This window comes from Crotalus tigris, unplaced genomic scaffold (assembly GCF_016545835.1).
Source record: "Crotalus tigris isolate CLP2741 ecotype Arizona unplaced genomic scaffold, ASM1654583v1 scf7180000024350.909852, whole genome shotgun sequence".
NCBI classification, from domain to species: Eukaryota; Metazoa; Chordata; class Lepidosauria; order Squamata; family Viperidae; genus Crotalus; species Crotalus tigris.
Window position 1 is genome coordinate 172,501 of NW_024100519.1, and position 16,564 is coordinate 189,064.

Consider the following 16,564-nt stretch of genomic DNA (forward strand, 5'->3'; position numbering starts at 1 on the left):
TAAGTGTTTCCATTCTGCTAACAGGATCAAGTGTTGTTTAAATTAGTTGCCTCTCTCCTTTATTGGCAACTGGCTCTTCAATTCACAGTCGACTCGACTTCACTTTTTTTTTTTAAGCCAATGGCATATCTTTACTATTTTGTTCTTTGGAAGAAAAAAAACAGGATTTCTTTTGTTTTCTTTCTCACTTCAGCCCAGACAGTCAGAAAATAAATAACAAAATACAAAGACCTACAAATAGAAATAGAAAGACTGTGGCAAAAGCAAGCAAGGGTAGTACCAATAGTAATAGACTCCTTGGGTGCAATCCCAAAACAACTGGAGCATTGAACACCATTGGATTGACAAATTCGCTATTAGTCAATTGCAAAAGGCGGCCTTACTAGGAACTGCTTCCATCCTGCGACGATACCTGTAATACCATCAAACAACCACATCTGCCTATCCCAGGTCCTGGGTAAGGACTCGATAGGTAGACAAAATGCCAAATCCAGTCTGAACATCTGGCTGACTGTGCGATGATCCAAAATAATAATAATAATAGTAATAATAGTAATAATAATAATAGCAGGAGACAAGGAAGAAAGAAAAAAGGAAGACGTGCCAACCCTGGGTTTTGCAAAACTACAAGGACTGCACAGCACAATTTAGTTGAACTGGTATGTAGGAGTAAACATAGAAATTATTTTAACCTGAATCTGATTTTTTTTTTAACCAGCATCAAAAGGCAGCTGTGAGATGCAGATCTGTAACTCAAGAAAAACAACCAGATATTTAAATAAAATGAAAGGAGGGGGATACTTGTGCCCCATACTCTTCTGGCACATTGTGTTGCATAGTCCTAAAAATAACACCCCCTTCTACCGGTCGGTACCCAGAACGAGAAGAATCCTGGAAAGTGCTTTGTAAGCAATCATTTGCAACCTCCCGTAAAACAGGAGGGAGTTACTAGTCTGCAGAAATACAGTAACAAGGGGAAATGAGGGCACCGTCACCTTAACCTCTGGGACGGGTATATCGATCGTGATGGGAAAGCGTTCACTTGCTGGAATTCTTGTAACCCCATCCTGGTCTATGTAATCGATCTTGCAGAAGCATCTCAGATCAGCTTGCTCAGAAAAGAAACACTTTTTCATTGTAAGCGGGAGGCCAAGACCCTTGTCGTGCTCCCGCCTTGAACTAGCTAGTCTTGTACTACAGAGATGTGCAACTAAGGTGTCCAGTTTCTCCTAGACCCCTCTTCCGGCATGGATGTAGGCCTAGAGAGGTAGTAACATGGTGGTAGGGAAATACGATGAAGCCTGTGATTGGGAACTAACTCATCTTATTAGCTATCGTGATAAAGATAAAGGATGTCCCTGCACAGTCTTCTCCGAATCTAAGTTGTGTGTGTGTGTGTGTGTGTGTGTGTGTGCTAATATCCATTTGTTAACTGAGGGAGCTGGCGTTGTCCGAAGACACTTCTATGATCATGTGGCCAGCATGACTACATGCCAAAAGCACCAGAATGTTGTTCCAACTGAAGGGGTACCTATTTATCTACTCACATCTTCATGCCTTCCAGCTGCCAGGTGGGCAGGAGCTGGAGCAAGGAACGGGAGCTCACCCTGTCCTGCGGTGCTCGGGTCTTGAGCCCAGCCTGTCCGCTTTCCAACTTGACAAGCTCAGCAAACCAAACTTCGGTTTAAGGAGGTCGAACCATCAAGTGAACTGAAGCCGCTGGAAGACATTTTGCTCCTCACCCAAGGAGCTTCTTCAGTTCATGAAGTTCTGGAGAAGCTTTTGGATGAGAAGCAAAAAACAAACAAAAAACAAACAAACAAGAGAGTCCAGTTGCCTTCTGGAAAAAGCACCTTTGGGAAGATCGTCTGAGATCTTCTGCCCATGGCGAAGAAGCTATTCAGTTTCATTTGTACAAGGGGCTCCTGCATGCGGTGGCCACCTCTCCTCTTTTAAAACAGATATGTCTCCATGGAAACAGTACTTGAAGACATATTCCCATTTTAAAGCATTGTCTGAGCAAGAGAGGAACAAGAGAAGTTGGAAATGGCTCCTCAGTCTTGGGGCAGCAGGTTCAGCTGATATGATATGTCCACATCATCTACAAACTGCTTCCTTCGTTACCTATGGAGATTCTCAAATCATCCAGGTCATGGCTTGTCCCAAAGGTGCCTTTTCAAGAGGTTCCTGGATGTTGTTTTTCCTTGAAGACGTTTCGCTTCTCATCCAAGAAGCTTCTTCAGTTCTGACTGAATGGCGGAGGGTGGAAGGATTTACATTCTTTGCAGTCATCTGTTCATTACGAGTCATTGGAGGTTTATCTGTGCCCTCAGGGTCAACTGAACAGTGCAAATGGGTGGTGGAACCTTCTTGGAACAGCGGGAAGGAGAGAGGTGGGGTTCATATCCCTTCCTCGGTCAGAGCTGAAGAAGCTTCTTGGGTGAGAAGTGAAACGTCTTCAAGGGGAAAACTATGTCCAGTGGCCTCTTGACAAAGCCCCTCTGGGACCTGAGCTGTATTGCACCATTCCTGCTGGTGGATGAGCTAACCAAGCCAGCCAACACCCAACCGTGTGTGATTTAGCACCAACTGAATTCTCCAAGGGCTGATTCATAAAAGGAGCAATCTTGATTGTCCTTATTGGGACAGTCATAGCAAGCAGCTTGATTTCTGTCAACTGCCCAGGCCAGGGGTAGGCCACCTTGGCTCTTTTATGACTCGTGGACTTCAACTCCCAGAATTCCTGAGCCAGCCATGCTGAGGGGAAAGGCAGAGTTTCCATGCTGAGCCATGCTGGCTCAGGAATTCTGGGAATTGAAGTCCACAAGTCATAAAAGGGCCAAGGTGGCCTACCCCTGGCCCAGGCCATCGATGCCAACAACGAATCCAATCTAGATTCAGGATTCAGGTGGTTTCTCCTTCGAGACCTGCCAGGGATGGAGCTAATTGGTGTCACTTGTGCGGGCGGCAATGGACATCTGCCAAAGGCTATTTTTTTCTGTTCTTGCAAATATGACACATCGGAGCCACGAGGTCAGAGTAATCCCTCCAGGGTTTTGTGGAAGGGAGGGTTCAGGGGAAAAAAAAAACCAGACTATGACAATGTTTGCACAACCTTCTTTGGCGCAGAACTTCAGCTGAGTCACCCCCATGCACAGCACCGAATAGCTGAATTTGGGGGCGCCATTCCGTGCCGATTCGAGATCTGACTTGAAAACGGAGCTCTCTGCTAGCTGTTAAGAATATACCATAGTTGATGATGCAACTTTGTCCTCCACCATCAACCCTACCTGACCCATTAGACACAATCCTTGCTACCTCTTCATCTGTGGGGGACCTCATGCATAAAACCACGATTGTGCAGAGAGGCCTCACTTCCTTCCCTTCTTACCCCAAAATCGAAGCAATTGAATGAGGAATGGAAGTAGTTCCTTGGCCCCAGACCGTACATCTTCAAAGTCATCTCGGTGAGGAACAAACCCAGGAAGACAAATTCAGCAAAATCTAGAAGGAAGTAGCAGAAAAGGAGCAACGGGTCAGGCCCAGCTAGTGGGGAAATCGTTAATTGGGAAGCAACGTTCTGGAGAGAAAACCCCAACCTCCCCAAACAATTATCTTTCTTATTTTGCGTTTATCTTCTTAATGTAATGGCTTCTCCACCAACTCAGAAGACGTCAAACTGGAAGGTTCCAGTGAAATCCTCCCTTGAATGATAAAAAGCAAATTTCCTTTAACAAAAGAAGAGGCATCCCCTAGGAGTGTAAATGATTGCCCACAGAGATTTCCAACACTATTTTACACTTGGTCTAAGACTTTGTGTTGCTGAAGCAACATTGAAATATTGGTCTAGCTTCCAACAGAGTCCTCTCCTTGGGATATTACACCATCCTGGATTGTCTTGCTTTGCTACAACTTAAATCTCATATTTCTATCACTTCTTTCTTTCACTCTTCCCTTTAAAAAAAAAAAACTCTTTTTCACCATGATCCACACAGCTACCCATCTGAGTTAAAATTTTCAGTTCTATTGGGACCTCTCTAGCAGTGTTCACAATTAGCCATCCATCCATCCATCTTCCTAACCAAGGTCTCCTGTCTTCCACCATCCTTCCAGCTGATGGATCACCGTCCCAGTTTCTTCTAACTTAACCTTGTCCATGTAATCGGAAAGCAAATGCAATCCCATTTGACCATCCCTGGATTTAATATAATACAGAATGGAATGGAATGGAATGGAATGGAATGGAATAGAATAGAATAGAATAGAATAGAATAGAATAGAATAGAATAGAATAGAATAGAATAGAATAGAATAGAATAGAATAGAATAGAATAGAATAGAATAGAATAGAATAGAATAGACAATCTCTTCTTAAAAACCTCCCATCTTGGAGCATTCACAACTTCTGGAGGCAAGTCATTCCAATGGTTAATTGTCCTCGCTGTCAGGAAATTTCTCTTTAGTTCTAGGTTGCTTCTCTCCTTCATTAGTTTTCCCTCCTTACGTTATATCTCATTCCTTGAAATCCACTTCCAGGCTACTTGCTCGACCTGCTTTAGAAGATGCTTCATGCTTTGTTTTCCCTACAAGTGTTTGCTTGGTGTCTTTTTAAGATACCAATCCTTGGGTTTTTTCGCCCAAGAGATTCATCTTGTTCAACCATCCTCCTCAGCCGATGCACCTGTCAGCTATTCACAATGCTTCTTCTCTTCCTGAGCTTCCATGCTGTTGAAATATTTCTCTGCTTTTATCCCATTTTTTTGTGATTAAAATGGGCTCTGCCTTTTCTTTCTTTCTTTTTCCTTCGCTCTATGTAGCCTGTATAATTTTTCACTCAATTGGTAATTAACAAGAACATTCTTTCTGACACCAGCTGGGAGATGAATGTCTGTTCATAAAGTTCTCTTCTTTAGGGAGGAAAAATAAAATAAAATTTTAAAAAAATCTTCTGCTGAAATCATTTCTGGGAAAGTGAACTCTCGTTCCCTGCTATTTTATTTTACTTTTTTTTTAAAAAAAAAAGGAGGGGGGAGAAGAAGAAGAAGAAGAAGAAGAAGAAGAAGAAGAAGAAGAAGAAGAAGAAGAAGAAGAAGAAGAAGAAGAAGAAGAAGAAGAAGAAGAAGAAGAAGAAGAAGAAGAAGAAGAAGAAGAAGAAGAAGAAGAAGAAAGACAAATGCCCCTTTTAGCCAATTAGCCCCAACTTACATGGAGGAAAAGTTTTAAATCTGAAAAATATCCAGCTCTCTGAACTCCTATTGCTTTATTATATTCCTTTATGGAAAAGAACAAAGATCTTGCAAATCTCAGAAAAACCAGCTTCTGATTTCGCTCTAATTCATCTCCCAAAAAGAGGTCAAGCTTACATCTCGCTTGTTAAGCTTCAAATGGTAACATGGAAATTCTTTTTCCACTTTGCTCAGTGTGGGCAGAAATACCTGGGGGTGTTTACTCAGAACTTGCAAGCCTCCAGTTACAGTGATGGGGGCAGTTGCAACCACTAGTATCTGAAGAAGAAATGGCTGAGTATCTCCGAGTGGGCAGAGGGGCTCTTGATTTGATAGGGATAGTTTAGTCAATCCAATTCTGGAAATTGGATAAATCCAACCAGATTTTCCAGTTCAATTAAAAAGAGGAGCTTTTGTGCTCCCATACAATTAACCAGTGGAACGGGATGCCTCCAGGAACCATGGGTGCTCCATCACTGGAGATTTTTAAGAGGAGATTGGGCAGTCATTTGTCTGGAATGGTAATCAGATCTGCCTGAGCAGGGGGTTGAATGAGAAGACCTCCAAAGTCCTTCCAACTCTGTTACTCATACTACCGAATGGATTTGGAGACCTTTAGCTGAATCAGCCAATTTCCTTCAGGTCATTGATTCAAGTCATAGATATGGGCAATGAGAAAGTCCCGCTGTGGATTGTAGCTAGAACGAGTTCCTGTTAATGGAAGATCAGCAAAGATCCAGGCATTGGTGCTGTTCACCATCACTGGTGCTGAAGGAAAAGGTGCTTTTCCAAAAGGCAGCTAGACTTTCTTGGTGGTTGTTTTTTTCCCTGAAAACCTTTCACTTCTCATCAGCAAAATTTCTTTAGTCTAGTTCTTCAGTTCTTGGATAAGAAGTGAAACGTGTTCAAGGGGAAAAAAACCCAAGAAAATCCAGTTGCCTTTGGAAAAAAGCACCTTTGGGACAATCGTGACCAGGACCTGGAGGATTGAGAATCTCCAACCTGGTGGGTTGAAGTAGAATTGGCCGAAGAAGACCTTACTTACAAAGCGTGGTAGTGAGACCTTCTGGTTGATCATAATGCACAATGGCCACACACATAGTGTTGAGGGCCACCACACAGAGGACAATCCAGTAGAAGCTCTGGGCCTTCACCATGCGCCGAATGAAAAAGCGGAACATCTTCTCTTTCCGACGGAAGTAGGAGGAGCTTTCAGTCTTCCCGCTCTTTAGGCTGGCCCGGGCAAACGGAGACCCTGTGGTCACAGAAGAAAGGACGTTCAATCTGAAAGGGGGAAGGAGACCTCCCAAGAAACAAAAAATATCCCAGCTGTAACCCCAAGAGATCATATTCACATTGATAGGGTTCGTGCTGACTACTTTATTGCATCTTGCCTATAATACAAGAATCTTCCCTTGAGAACAAACAGACAAAATTTCATGAAACATAGTTCTAGGTCTTTCGCAGCTGCGCAAGGACTCAAGGCTGGCTCCCTGCTTGATCCCTCCTCCTTGCCTAGTTGGCAGTTGGCCAACCTATCTTTAGGTAATCCTGGGCTTGTTGCATATCATGCAACAAATAATTTTATTTTCTGCATCACGGTTACAGAACTGAGATCTTACCCTAGCTTGTGCTCCGTTTTTCATGCTGTTGTGTTCTCTAGGTCAGGGGTCCCCAAGCCCTGGTCCATGGACCAGGACCAGTCCACGGCATTCCAGAAACTGGAAGCAAAGCCCATCCACAGGATGCAGGCAGCGCGCAAAACCACGTCTCCTCCAGTCCACGAAAAAAAACCCTCTCCACGTAACCTCTCCAAAAGGTTGGGGACCCCTGCTCTAGATGGATAACCAAATTTATGGGGCTCTTTATCCATTTACCCAAGCTTGTTCTGCTCTCTCTTTATGAATGGGATCCATCTGGCTGAGGCAAAGGCTCTCATCGCTTCAGCAAGGCAGCTGCATAGACAACACTGCCTTTGTTTGTCCGTGAAAGATTTCACGTTTGTAATTGGATCAATTATAACCAGTGATAGTAATAGAAATGATAGCAGGAGTCACAAACGGTGTGTAATATGTCTGGTTCCTTTGCCTGGCATTAGCACACGCACAATTTCAGCCTTCGTCTTGACGAGGCTTCAGTGTGTATTTTTCTCCTGCATTTGGAAGATCGTTAAATCTCCACCCGATCTTTTCTTTAATCAAGCAAATTCTATCAGTGGCCACCACATGTTGCTTTGGGAAGTGATTACGAGGTTCTTGCAGACCAATTTAAAGGAATTAGAAAACAACTCATAAAACAGAACAGTTGGCAAAAGGTCCCTGACAGTCAGCCCTTTTTGGGGGCCAGTGGATAATTATACCGTAAATTTCCTACAAGCTCTCATAAGCGCGTCAAGAAATTATCCATATTAAAACGCTATAAAGCCTTCAGCCATTAAGAGCGTGCCATTTCTGAGACGTGGGAGGAAGCGCACGCAGGAGAAAATTCTAAAACCGGGGACGGAATCCAGATGAAGTGAAGTCCTTCCAAGGGGAAATGTTAACACTTTGGTTTTAGCCCTCTGTGGATGTAGGCAAAGGGAAACTAACCCTAAAATCCCAAGGCATCTAACCAAAGCATATAACAATGACATTCCCAATCAAAGACCCCCAGATGTCCACGGAGCTCCCGTAAACAATTTCTCTTTGTTATGAGAACCGTCTGCTATTTTCTTCACACCTGCTAGAATGTCCTTGAAAAAGTTCCAGACAGTTTTCTCTCAAAAAAAAAAAAAAAAACTGAAGAGGTTTCGTTTCTCTAACTCACCCACTCGAAAGCATTTCACACACACACTCACCCCGCTTACTCTAGTGGCACGTTGAAAACCAAGAGGCACATGGCTGCCAAATTTTCACTCTTGACACTTGAGCAAAAAAGGTAAAGGTTTCCCTGTCCGTCATGTGTCTGACTCTAGGGCATGGTGCTCGTCTCCATTTCTTAGCTGAGAGAGCCAGCGTTGTCTGAAGACATTTTCCAGGGTCATGTGGCCAGCACAGCTATGGCCAAGGCACACAGAATGCTGTTACCTTCCCACCAAAGCGGTACCTATTTATCTACTCGCATCTGCATGCTTTTGAACTGCTAAGTTGGCAGGAACGGGAGCAAGGAACGGGAGCTCACTCAATCGTGAGGTGCTTGGGTCTCAAACCTGGGTTACCGGCTTTTCAGCTGAAAGCTCAGCATCTTTAGCCACTGAGCCATCGTGCCCCCTGGACCCTAAGCAGCTGGTCATAAATGCTTGTTGCATTGAAAGAACACTGGAAAGAAACTGTTACCCTTCCATTTGAGAAAGTTGAGACCTTCCCAAATGCATTCAGTTGGTCAATGGGAGATGAATCTGGAGCCTGATCTATTTGCATTCTTCTTAGCCTACTTCCCAAACTGGCATCCTGTAACTAAACACAGGCAACCCCTGGGATTGAGTTGACAATATGTTTTGCTCATTTATGACCCTAAACCTCTGGCTTTGGAACAGAGACCATCTGCCAGAGAAGGAGAATGTCCCTCCTTAAACTTACCCACAGAGCAAACATCTGTGAAGTGATCTTCTCCCTCTTCAGCATGGATTAGATCATTTTTGCTTTTCTTTATCGTTGCTCTTTTCAGCACTAGATACCAAAAGTGGGGGGGGAGGGCAGAAAAGGGGAGAAATAGGCAATAAATGACAGGGCCATTAGATTTCAGCAGAGACTGAAACTTCTTCAACTTTCTACAGCTTTGAGACTCAAATTGCTTTCCATCTGAAGGATGGCTTCAAAGCATCCATAGACCAATCACTTGACAGCCTATCAACCCCTCAAGAGTTCTTTTTTTTCCATCCTTTCCTGGCAAAGACCATTATTTATTTAGCCTTCCAGCTAAGCACAGCTTCCTTCAACCATCTCTGAACATCTTCAAAGCAATCAAAACAGGGGCCGAGGATGGATGTTGGTGAACTTATGAGTTATGCAACTCATAACTATTTTTTTTCCCATAGTGGCCTTACATCAGAATCAAAAAAAGCCAAGGAAAAGTCTCCCTGTTGTTCTATTAAAATCATAATTTTGCCACTTTCCAATGGACCGTGATCGGGAGGTGCCTGCTCCACGATTTCAGCATTGAACATAATTTGACATAATGTCCCAAAACAATGCTGCTCACCAAGAATGCTGTCCCAGTCTTGATTCTCAAGTGTTTTTGTGCCTCCAGTTCTCAAGGACCAGTAATTTGGCCAATGAGAAGGGGTCTTTAAAAAAAACACCTCCAAAATCACTAGTGTCATATATCAATGTTCCCATTCCAAATAACACTAGATTAGATGTTAGCCTTAAGGCGGTAAACAACATGATGATAACAAAAGCTAGCTTGATGACTTTGGGGAAGTCATTTTCTCTCTCAGCCCAATGTATCTCCATGGGATTTTGCTGTGGTGGGGGGAAAAGGAACATTATATCCACTATTTTGAGCTGCTGAACCAAAGGCGGGATATCAGTAGAACAACTCAACAAAGTGAGGGGTCCTTGGTGCCTTCTGAGCTGGTTTGTTTTCTTGCAGACATTTCATGACCCATTTCATTTCATCTCAACCCTGAGCTACAAATATTCTCCTTTTATCAGAAATAAAAAAAAATATTGAATCAATCTGTGTGAACTCTCACTCTATAAGTCAGGGGTCTTCAAACTTGGCCCTTTTATGACTTGTGGACTTCAACTCCCAGGATTCCGCAGCCAGTGTGCCTGGCTGAGGAATTCTGGAAGTTGAAGTCCACAAGTCATCAAAGGGACCAAGTTGGAAGACCCCTGCTATAAGTGAAAGGCAGATTCTGAGCTGTCTGTGGTGCTGAAATATTTTTCTGTTCTTGCTTCTAAGTTTGGTTTCTGTATCTATCCTGCCATTTGTATTAAAATAGCGGTCTTCCAGCTTGGCCCCTTTATGACTTGTAGACTTCAACCCCCAGAATTCCTCAACCAGCGTGCCTGGCTGACGAATTCTGGGAGTTGAAGTCCACAAGTCATAACAGGGCCAAGTTGGAAGACCCCTGTATTAAAAGCTATAGAGTCAACATACAAGGAGAGAAATGAATAGCCAGGAGACTCACCATCCAAGGGAGATTTCTCTTCAGCATTCTTGTCTTCTTCTGCTAACATCACCTCCTCTGAAAACACAGAAAGAACCTTGCTTAGCCTTGTATCACTTGGGGACACGAGAGAGAATCACAGCACCTCTAAACGCTTCATAATCAACGATGGGGATAGTTTAGAGAAAAGTCTTCGAACTGAGTTGGTTGGCACATTTCAGGTTTCTGGAACTTATTTGTTTTTAAATATTCTGAGAATTCCCATAGACAAATATTCTGAGATTTACCAAACAGAATCTGGAGAGGGAAGGGAGGGAAGGGAAGGGAGGGAAGGGAAGGGAAGGGAAGGGAGAAGAGAAGGGAAGGGAGAAGAAAAGGAAAGGAAAGGAAAGGAAAGAGAGGGAGAAGGAAAGGAAAGGAAAGGGAGGGAGAAGGAAAGGGAGGAGAGAATGGAATGGAATGGAGTGGACTGGAGTAGAATGGAAGGAAAGGAAAGGAAAGGAAAGGAAAGGAAAGGAAAGGAAAGGAAAGGAAAGGAAAGGAAAGGAAAGGAAAGGGATAGATCTGAAACCAAAGGTCACTTACGATGTTTCCACACTCTTAATTATGGGGTCCTATTCTTGTCTATTCTTGTCTCCACAATTTGTTAATTTAAAAATGTATAGGTTAATATCAATTCATCCTCAACATGGCTATAAAATAAAATCGTCAAAGAAAAATGGGAAAGACGTAGTAAAAGGAGGGTAAAAGATCATCCATAGTTTTTTTTCTAAATCCATCAGTGAAAAATGGTGTAACTTTAACCGTTGTTAGGGTAGATAAATCCTTCTTGCACATTCTTCCTGATTGGACTAAAGACGCCACTCAGGGGAAAAGCCACATTCATTTTGCCTTTCCCTGTTGCAGACTGAACTCATTAATGTGTAGGTCACCGTGTCTATCTCAACAGCTAAGCAACACCAACAGATAAAAAATAACAAGCTAACAGAAAGTAGCTGGTGTTGATTGTTCTAATTTTCCTCTCTCCGTTTTTCTTTTCTTTTTTTGGCTTGACTGGTTAAGAAAAAGATAAAGAAAATAGTCATCACTTCTGGAGAGACACCCCTGGTAATAGACAGGAATTATTTGGCAACAGCAAGACAAGGAAATAGCAAACATGTTGCCTGCTGTTTGTAATCATCTGGCTCCTGTTAAAAAATTAATGAGGATTTGACAGCAGAGGCCAACCTTAAGGCATGCAAATATTTCCGTGCATAAGAGGGACAGGCCGTGAATATATAGCTTCGTCTCTTCTTGACTCTTCGTATGTGTTATATTAATGAGCATCCTTTTCATAAAACAAACCATTCAGACACATGCGGTAGGATCCAAAGCTGGCAGAGGGGAGTATGTTTACAAGTTGCTTATGGGAAGAGGCAAAATGTGGGGGAAAGTAACAGCAGGCTAATTATAAAAAAAAGATGTTGAGACTTTTTAGAAAGAGTGCAGAGAAGAGCAACAAAGATGATTAGGGGACTGGAGTCTAAAACATACGAAGAACGGTTGCGGGAATTGGGTGTGTCTAGTTTAATGAAAAGAAGGACGAGGGGGGACATGATAGTAGTATTCCAATATCTCCGGGGCTGCCCCAAAGAAGAGGGAGTCAAGCCATTCTCCAAAGCCCCTGAAGGCAGGACAAGAAGCAATGGATGGAAAATGATCAAGGAGAGAAGCAACCTAGAAACAAGGAGAAATTTCCTGACAGAACAATTAAGCAGTGGAACCACCTGCCTGCAGAAGTGGTGGGTGCAATGACATTGGAGGTATTTAAGAAGAGACTGGACAACCATTTGCCTGAAATGGTATAGGATTTCCTGCCTGAGCAGGGGGTTGGACTAGAAGACCTCTAAGGTCAGAATAACTCTGTTATTCTGCTTCAATGTATGTGCTCATGTTCAGCCTACATTGACAAATGGCCACGACTTGTCATTCTGGTGCTCCCTGTTGTGCAGAGACCATCGTGATGTTCAAAAATTGCCTACTATAGGTCAACAGCCATATGCCCTGGGATGTTGGAACATCTTCCTCCTAATTTTGGAATACTGCTTTTGCATCCATTTATTATTTTCTGCCTCATCATTGCCCAAGCTTCTCAATTCTCCAGAGCTCAAACAGATGCCAAATTGATAGAGGGGGAAAAAAATGTAACGTGTCTCTAAAAATCCAAAGAGGTTTTTTAAAAAAACGACAATGACTCTCCTATACAAACTCACTCCCAATATGCGACATCTACTGTAGTCTCTGATACACGTTAAATCCAAGATGCTAGTCAACTCCAAATTGTAAGCAATTTTATACACACACACAAACAAACAATTCAGTATAACATAGAATTATAGGGCTTGAAAGGCACCTTTTTCATTCACTTAACACCCCCCCCCATCGTAAAATTCACCCAATGAATGTCTTGCTTTGCAACAAAAAAAGTGGGGCTAGGTTAGGGTGGTAAGTTCAGGAAAAGGAAGAAATGAAGTCAACAAACCATGAATGGACCGGGTTTTATTGCTCTGCACTGGGAAGAGAACATCAAGACAATCGGCTCAACGTTAGTGGCGGGAAGAGAGAAGGCCGGGCGGGAAATTCGCGTGCAAATCGACGGGCCAATCTGTCAATTGCGTTGAACCTTCTTCGGCCGTCCGAAAGGTCGAGAGAGACAGGACCTCTTTTGAATAGCCGCTTAGCTTTCGAGGCCTCGCATTTGCAATCCCCCCCCCCCCCAACTTACCTGCTTTAAAGATCCACTCCAAGTATCCATTAAGCTCTCTTTCAATCTGCTGCTGTCTTCGTAGTTTCAGGAAAGCTCGCCGGTTTTCCACTCTTTCTCGTTCTTTGGCAAACTCACTGCGGGGAAGAAACAGATGAATTTGAGTGCAACCTTCATCCCAGTGATTCATTTAACGGCTGTGGCAAGAGAGCTCATAAAAATGGGGCAAAACTCACTTAACACATTGTCTCTCTTAGCAACAGGAATGTTAGGCTCCATGGTGGCCGTAAATCAAGGACTAGCTGTATAGGACTCTTTCCTCTGCCTCTGCCATTTCTGAAAATCTGAGAAATCCGACTTTCTCTCTTTCTTTGACCCTTTTTTTCCTCTCTTTCCCTTTCTTTTTCTCCCCATGGCCCCTCCCCAAGGGGCAGGAGGTGGAGCGCAAATGAATTCTCCAGGTGGGGACACTAAAATAGGTCAGGGGGGATAGATGGATTGTGCCTATTGTTGCAGCAGGGGGGGAAAAATGATGGCCAGAAAAGGGAGGCAGAGTCTGAATGCCTAAAAATAGGACTTAAAAAGGGCTTTGTGGCAGCCCAAGGCTGTGAAGCCAAGGTCTTTGAAGAAGGACAGAGATGATTAGGGGATTGGAGACTAAAAGAGAGGAGGAGCGGTTGCAGGATGTGGGTAAGAAGAAGAACTGGGGAGGGGCATCATAGAAGGAGCCCAGTATTTGAGGGGCTGCCCCAAAGAAGAGGGTCTACAGTTCCAGAAGACAAGTCTTGTATCAGATTAGTTCACCGATCCAGCTAGATCCATGTTGTCTCCTCTGGCAAGCGTCAACTTCCTAGCCTTTCAAGCTGAATTATTTCCCACCGTGAAGAGGCTGAGAATCAAAACTGGGGCATCGTGCATGCAAATCAAGCACTGTATCTACTGAACTACAGCTGATCTGGTAAAAATCTAGGTCACCCGAAGCTGCTTGATGTCAAGTAAAAGGCGACTAATTTTCAGAGTGACCAGCAAGAACATCTGTAAGGTTTCTGAAAGGTGCTTTTTTAAAAAAAAAAAAGAAAGAAAGAAAGAAAAAAGGAAACTGGACTGTTTTTTATTTGAGGAGGAAGAAGGAAACATTTCACTTCTTAACCAAGAATCCAAGCTTCATCAGTTGTAATTGCTTTCTTTCTTTTTTTAAGCACCTCTGAAACAACTATGATCTAGATGACTGTGAATCTCCACAGAGGTATGGCAAATGGTTGGAGGAACTGGGTATGTCTAGTCCAGTGGCAAGAAGAACTAGGGGTGACAGGAGAGGAGTGTTCCAATATTTGAAGGGCTGCAGTAAAGAAGAGGGGGTCCACTTATTTTCCAAAGCACAAGAAGGCAAGAGAAGAAGCAACGGATGGAAACTGAACAAAGAGAGAAGCAACCTAGAACTAAGTTGAAATGTTCTGGCAGTCAGAACAATCAACCAGTGGAATGGCTTGCCACCAGAAGTTGTGGGTGCTTCATCACTGGACATTTTTAAGAAGAGATTGGACAGCCATTTGTCTGAAATGGTATAGGGTCTCCTGCTTGGACTAGAAGACCTCCAAGGTCCATTCCAGCTCTATTCTGATCGATCGATCCCGTGAAGGATTAGAGTCCTATTCTTCTTGAACTCATAAGGCTACTTTGAAGAGGATCTGGGCCAAGGAGTAGCTTAGGAAGGTCGTCCTAAGGAAGGCTTCTAGGAGATCAGCAGGCTGACTTGCTCCCACATCCCTTCCCTCTAAAAAGCCTAGCTTCATACTGCAGTGCCTGCATTATTCATATCAGCCCAGAGGAGCTGAGGAACGGAGAACAAGCTTCCTTCTGCAACTCAACAGCAGCGCACGAGAACCTAGATTCCCCCAAGGGGAAAGATCAAAGCAATCCAGAACGTAGAAAGAGACCACGGAGGCAGGGAGGAGTCAATGCATTTTTGATGCCATCTGTCTTCAGTAATTGACGCAAGATGGTTTTGTAGACATCCCCACATACACATACACTCGACTACAATGAGTCTGATCTTGGCTAGAAAATTGATCCCTGATCAAAATGGTCTTAGCATGAGTGCTTGTAACAATGCACCACCTTGGGTGTGTTAGTCTGGTGTCCATCCCTTCTTTTTGAAGCTGCATTGAGGTGTCTATTGCATTCAGGCTGTGAGGATCAAGATGACCGAAGGAGTCCTACAGGTAGGTGAATTGTCCCATTGAATTGGGAGGAGCCATTGAGGTCTTCTAGTCTGTCCTCTGCTCGGAGTATAAATCCACTATCTTTCCCCTGGAAAACGGATTCCACATCATCCAAAGATTGATCTATTGTTGAAAGAAGTGTCAACAATAATGGAAGCCTCGCTTTTCTTTCTCTTTGTCTTCCGTACCCATATTCCCTTTTATGATATCCCTTCCTATCTATTCTTGAGGGCAAATGCTTCTTGTTCCAAATCTTTAAACCAGTCTGAATGCTCTTCTTTCTGCAGGATTATTAGTGGTCTCAAGAGCTGGCTGGTTTTCTTGCAGATGTTTCATGACCCAACTAGCTAACATCATCAGTGCTAGAAGGGAGTGGGGTGTGTGCAGTGGAGGAGGAGGATGACTGTGGGGTCCTTGGTGCTCTCTGAGCTTGGTGGTTTTCTTGCAAACGTTTCATTACCCAACTAGGTAACATCATCAGCGCTCCTCAGTGGTGACATCAGCACTGATGTAATGAATGGGTAATGAAAGGTCTGCAAGAAAAGAATGAAGCCCAGAGAGCACTAAGGAGGACCACACAGTCCTCCTCCTTCCCCCTCCCCTCCTCCTCCTCCTCCTCCTCCCCATAGCCCCCTTCTCTCTAGCACTGTTGATGTTACCTAGTTTGGGAATGAAACATCTGCAAGAAAACCTCCAAGCTCAGGAAGCACCAAGGGCCCTACAGTCCTCCTCCCCCTCCACTCCTCTCCTCCTCCTCCTCTCCCCATACCCCCCCCTTCACTCTAGCGCTGATGATATTACCTAGCTGGGTCATGAAATGTCTGCAGGAAAACCACCACACTCAGAGAGCACCAAGGACTCCACAGTTGAACCCTGAGATACAAATATTCTCTTCTCTCAGCTCTTCTTCCCGGAATGGAGATGGACCCACCCACCCCACAAACGCAGGGTGGAAGAGCAAGGAAAGGCGTCCTTACCCTGATAAGACACCAAGGACCAGGTTGAGCATGAAGAAGGAGCCGATGATGATGAGGGGGATGAAGTAAAGCCAATTCCACATGTTCCCTGCAGCGTCGTTAGTCTGGAAAACAGAGAGGTGGGGTGAGCAGGCACCAAAATCGCACCACCCACCCATCCGCAGATGGTGTACAGGCAGCCCTTGACATACGACTGCAAGGGAGCCCCAGATTTTTTTCTGTCGCTAAGCGAGACATTTGTTCAGGGAATTTTGCCCCATTTTACGACCTCCCTGGCCCCGCTGTTAAGCGAATCACGGCAG

At 43.9% G+C, this 16,564-nt stretch overlaps 1 protein-coding gene across 13 annotated transcripts in view; it reads right to left on the reverse strand.

The window, feature by feature from the left end:
• Positions 1–16,564, reverse strand: part of CACNA1B (calcium voltage-gated channel subunit alpha1 B) — a 112,629-nt gene that overhangs the window by 51,165 nt on the left and 44,900 nt on the right. For 12 of the 13 annotated variants that reach the window (XM_039327077.1, XM_039327075.1, XM_039327071.1 and 9 more), the window contains exons 7-12: positions 16,263–16,366; positions 13,085–13,200; positions 10,342–10,398; positions 8,783–8,872; positions 6,271–6,480; positions 3,392–3,504 (exon numbers count right to left, since the gene is read on the reverse strand). In XM_039327077.1, the coding sequence (XP_039183011.1) occupies positions 3,392–3,504; positions 6,271–6,480; positions 8,783–8,872; positions 10,342–10,398; positions 13,085–13,200; positions 16,263–16,366 (690 nt within the window). Of the gene's footprint in view, positions 1–3,391; positions 3,505–6,270; positions 6,481–8,782; positions 8,873–10,341; positions 10,399–13,084; positions 13,201–13,299; positions 13,426–16,262; positions 16,367–16,564 lie in introns of those variants that run through there. The other variant, XM_039327074.1, reaches the window with a different exon arrangement.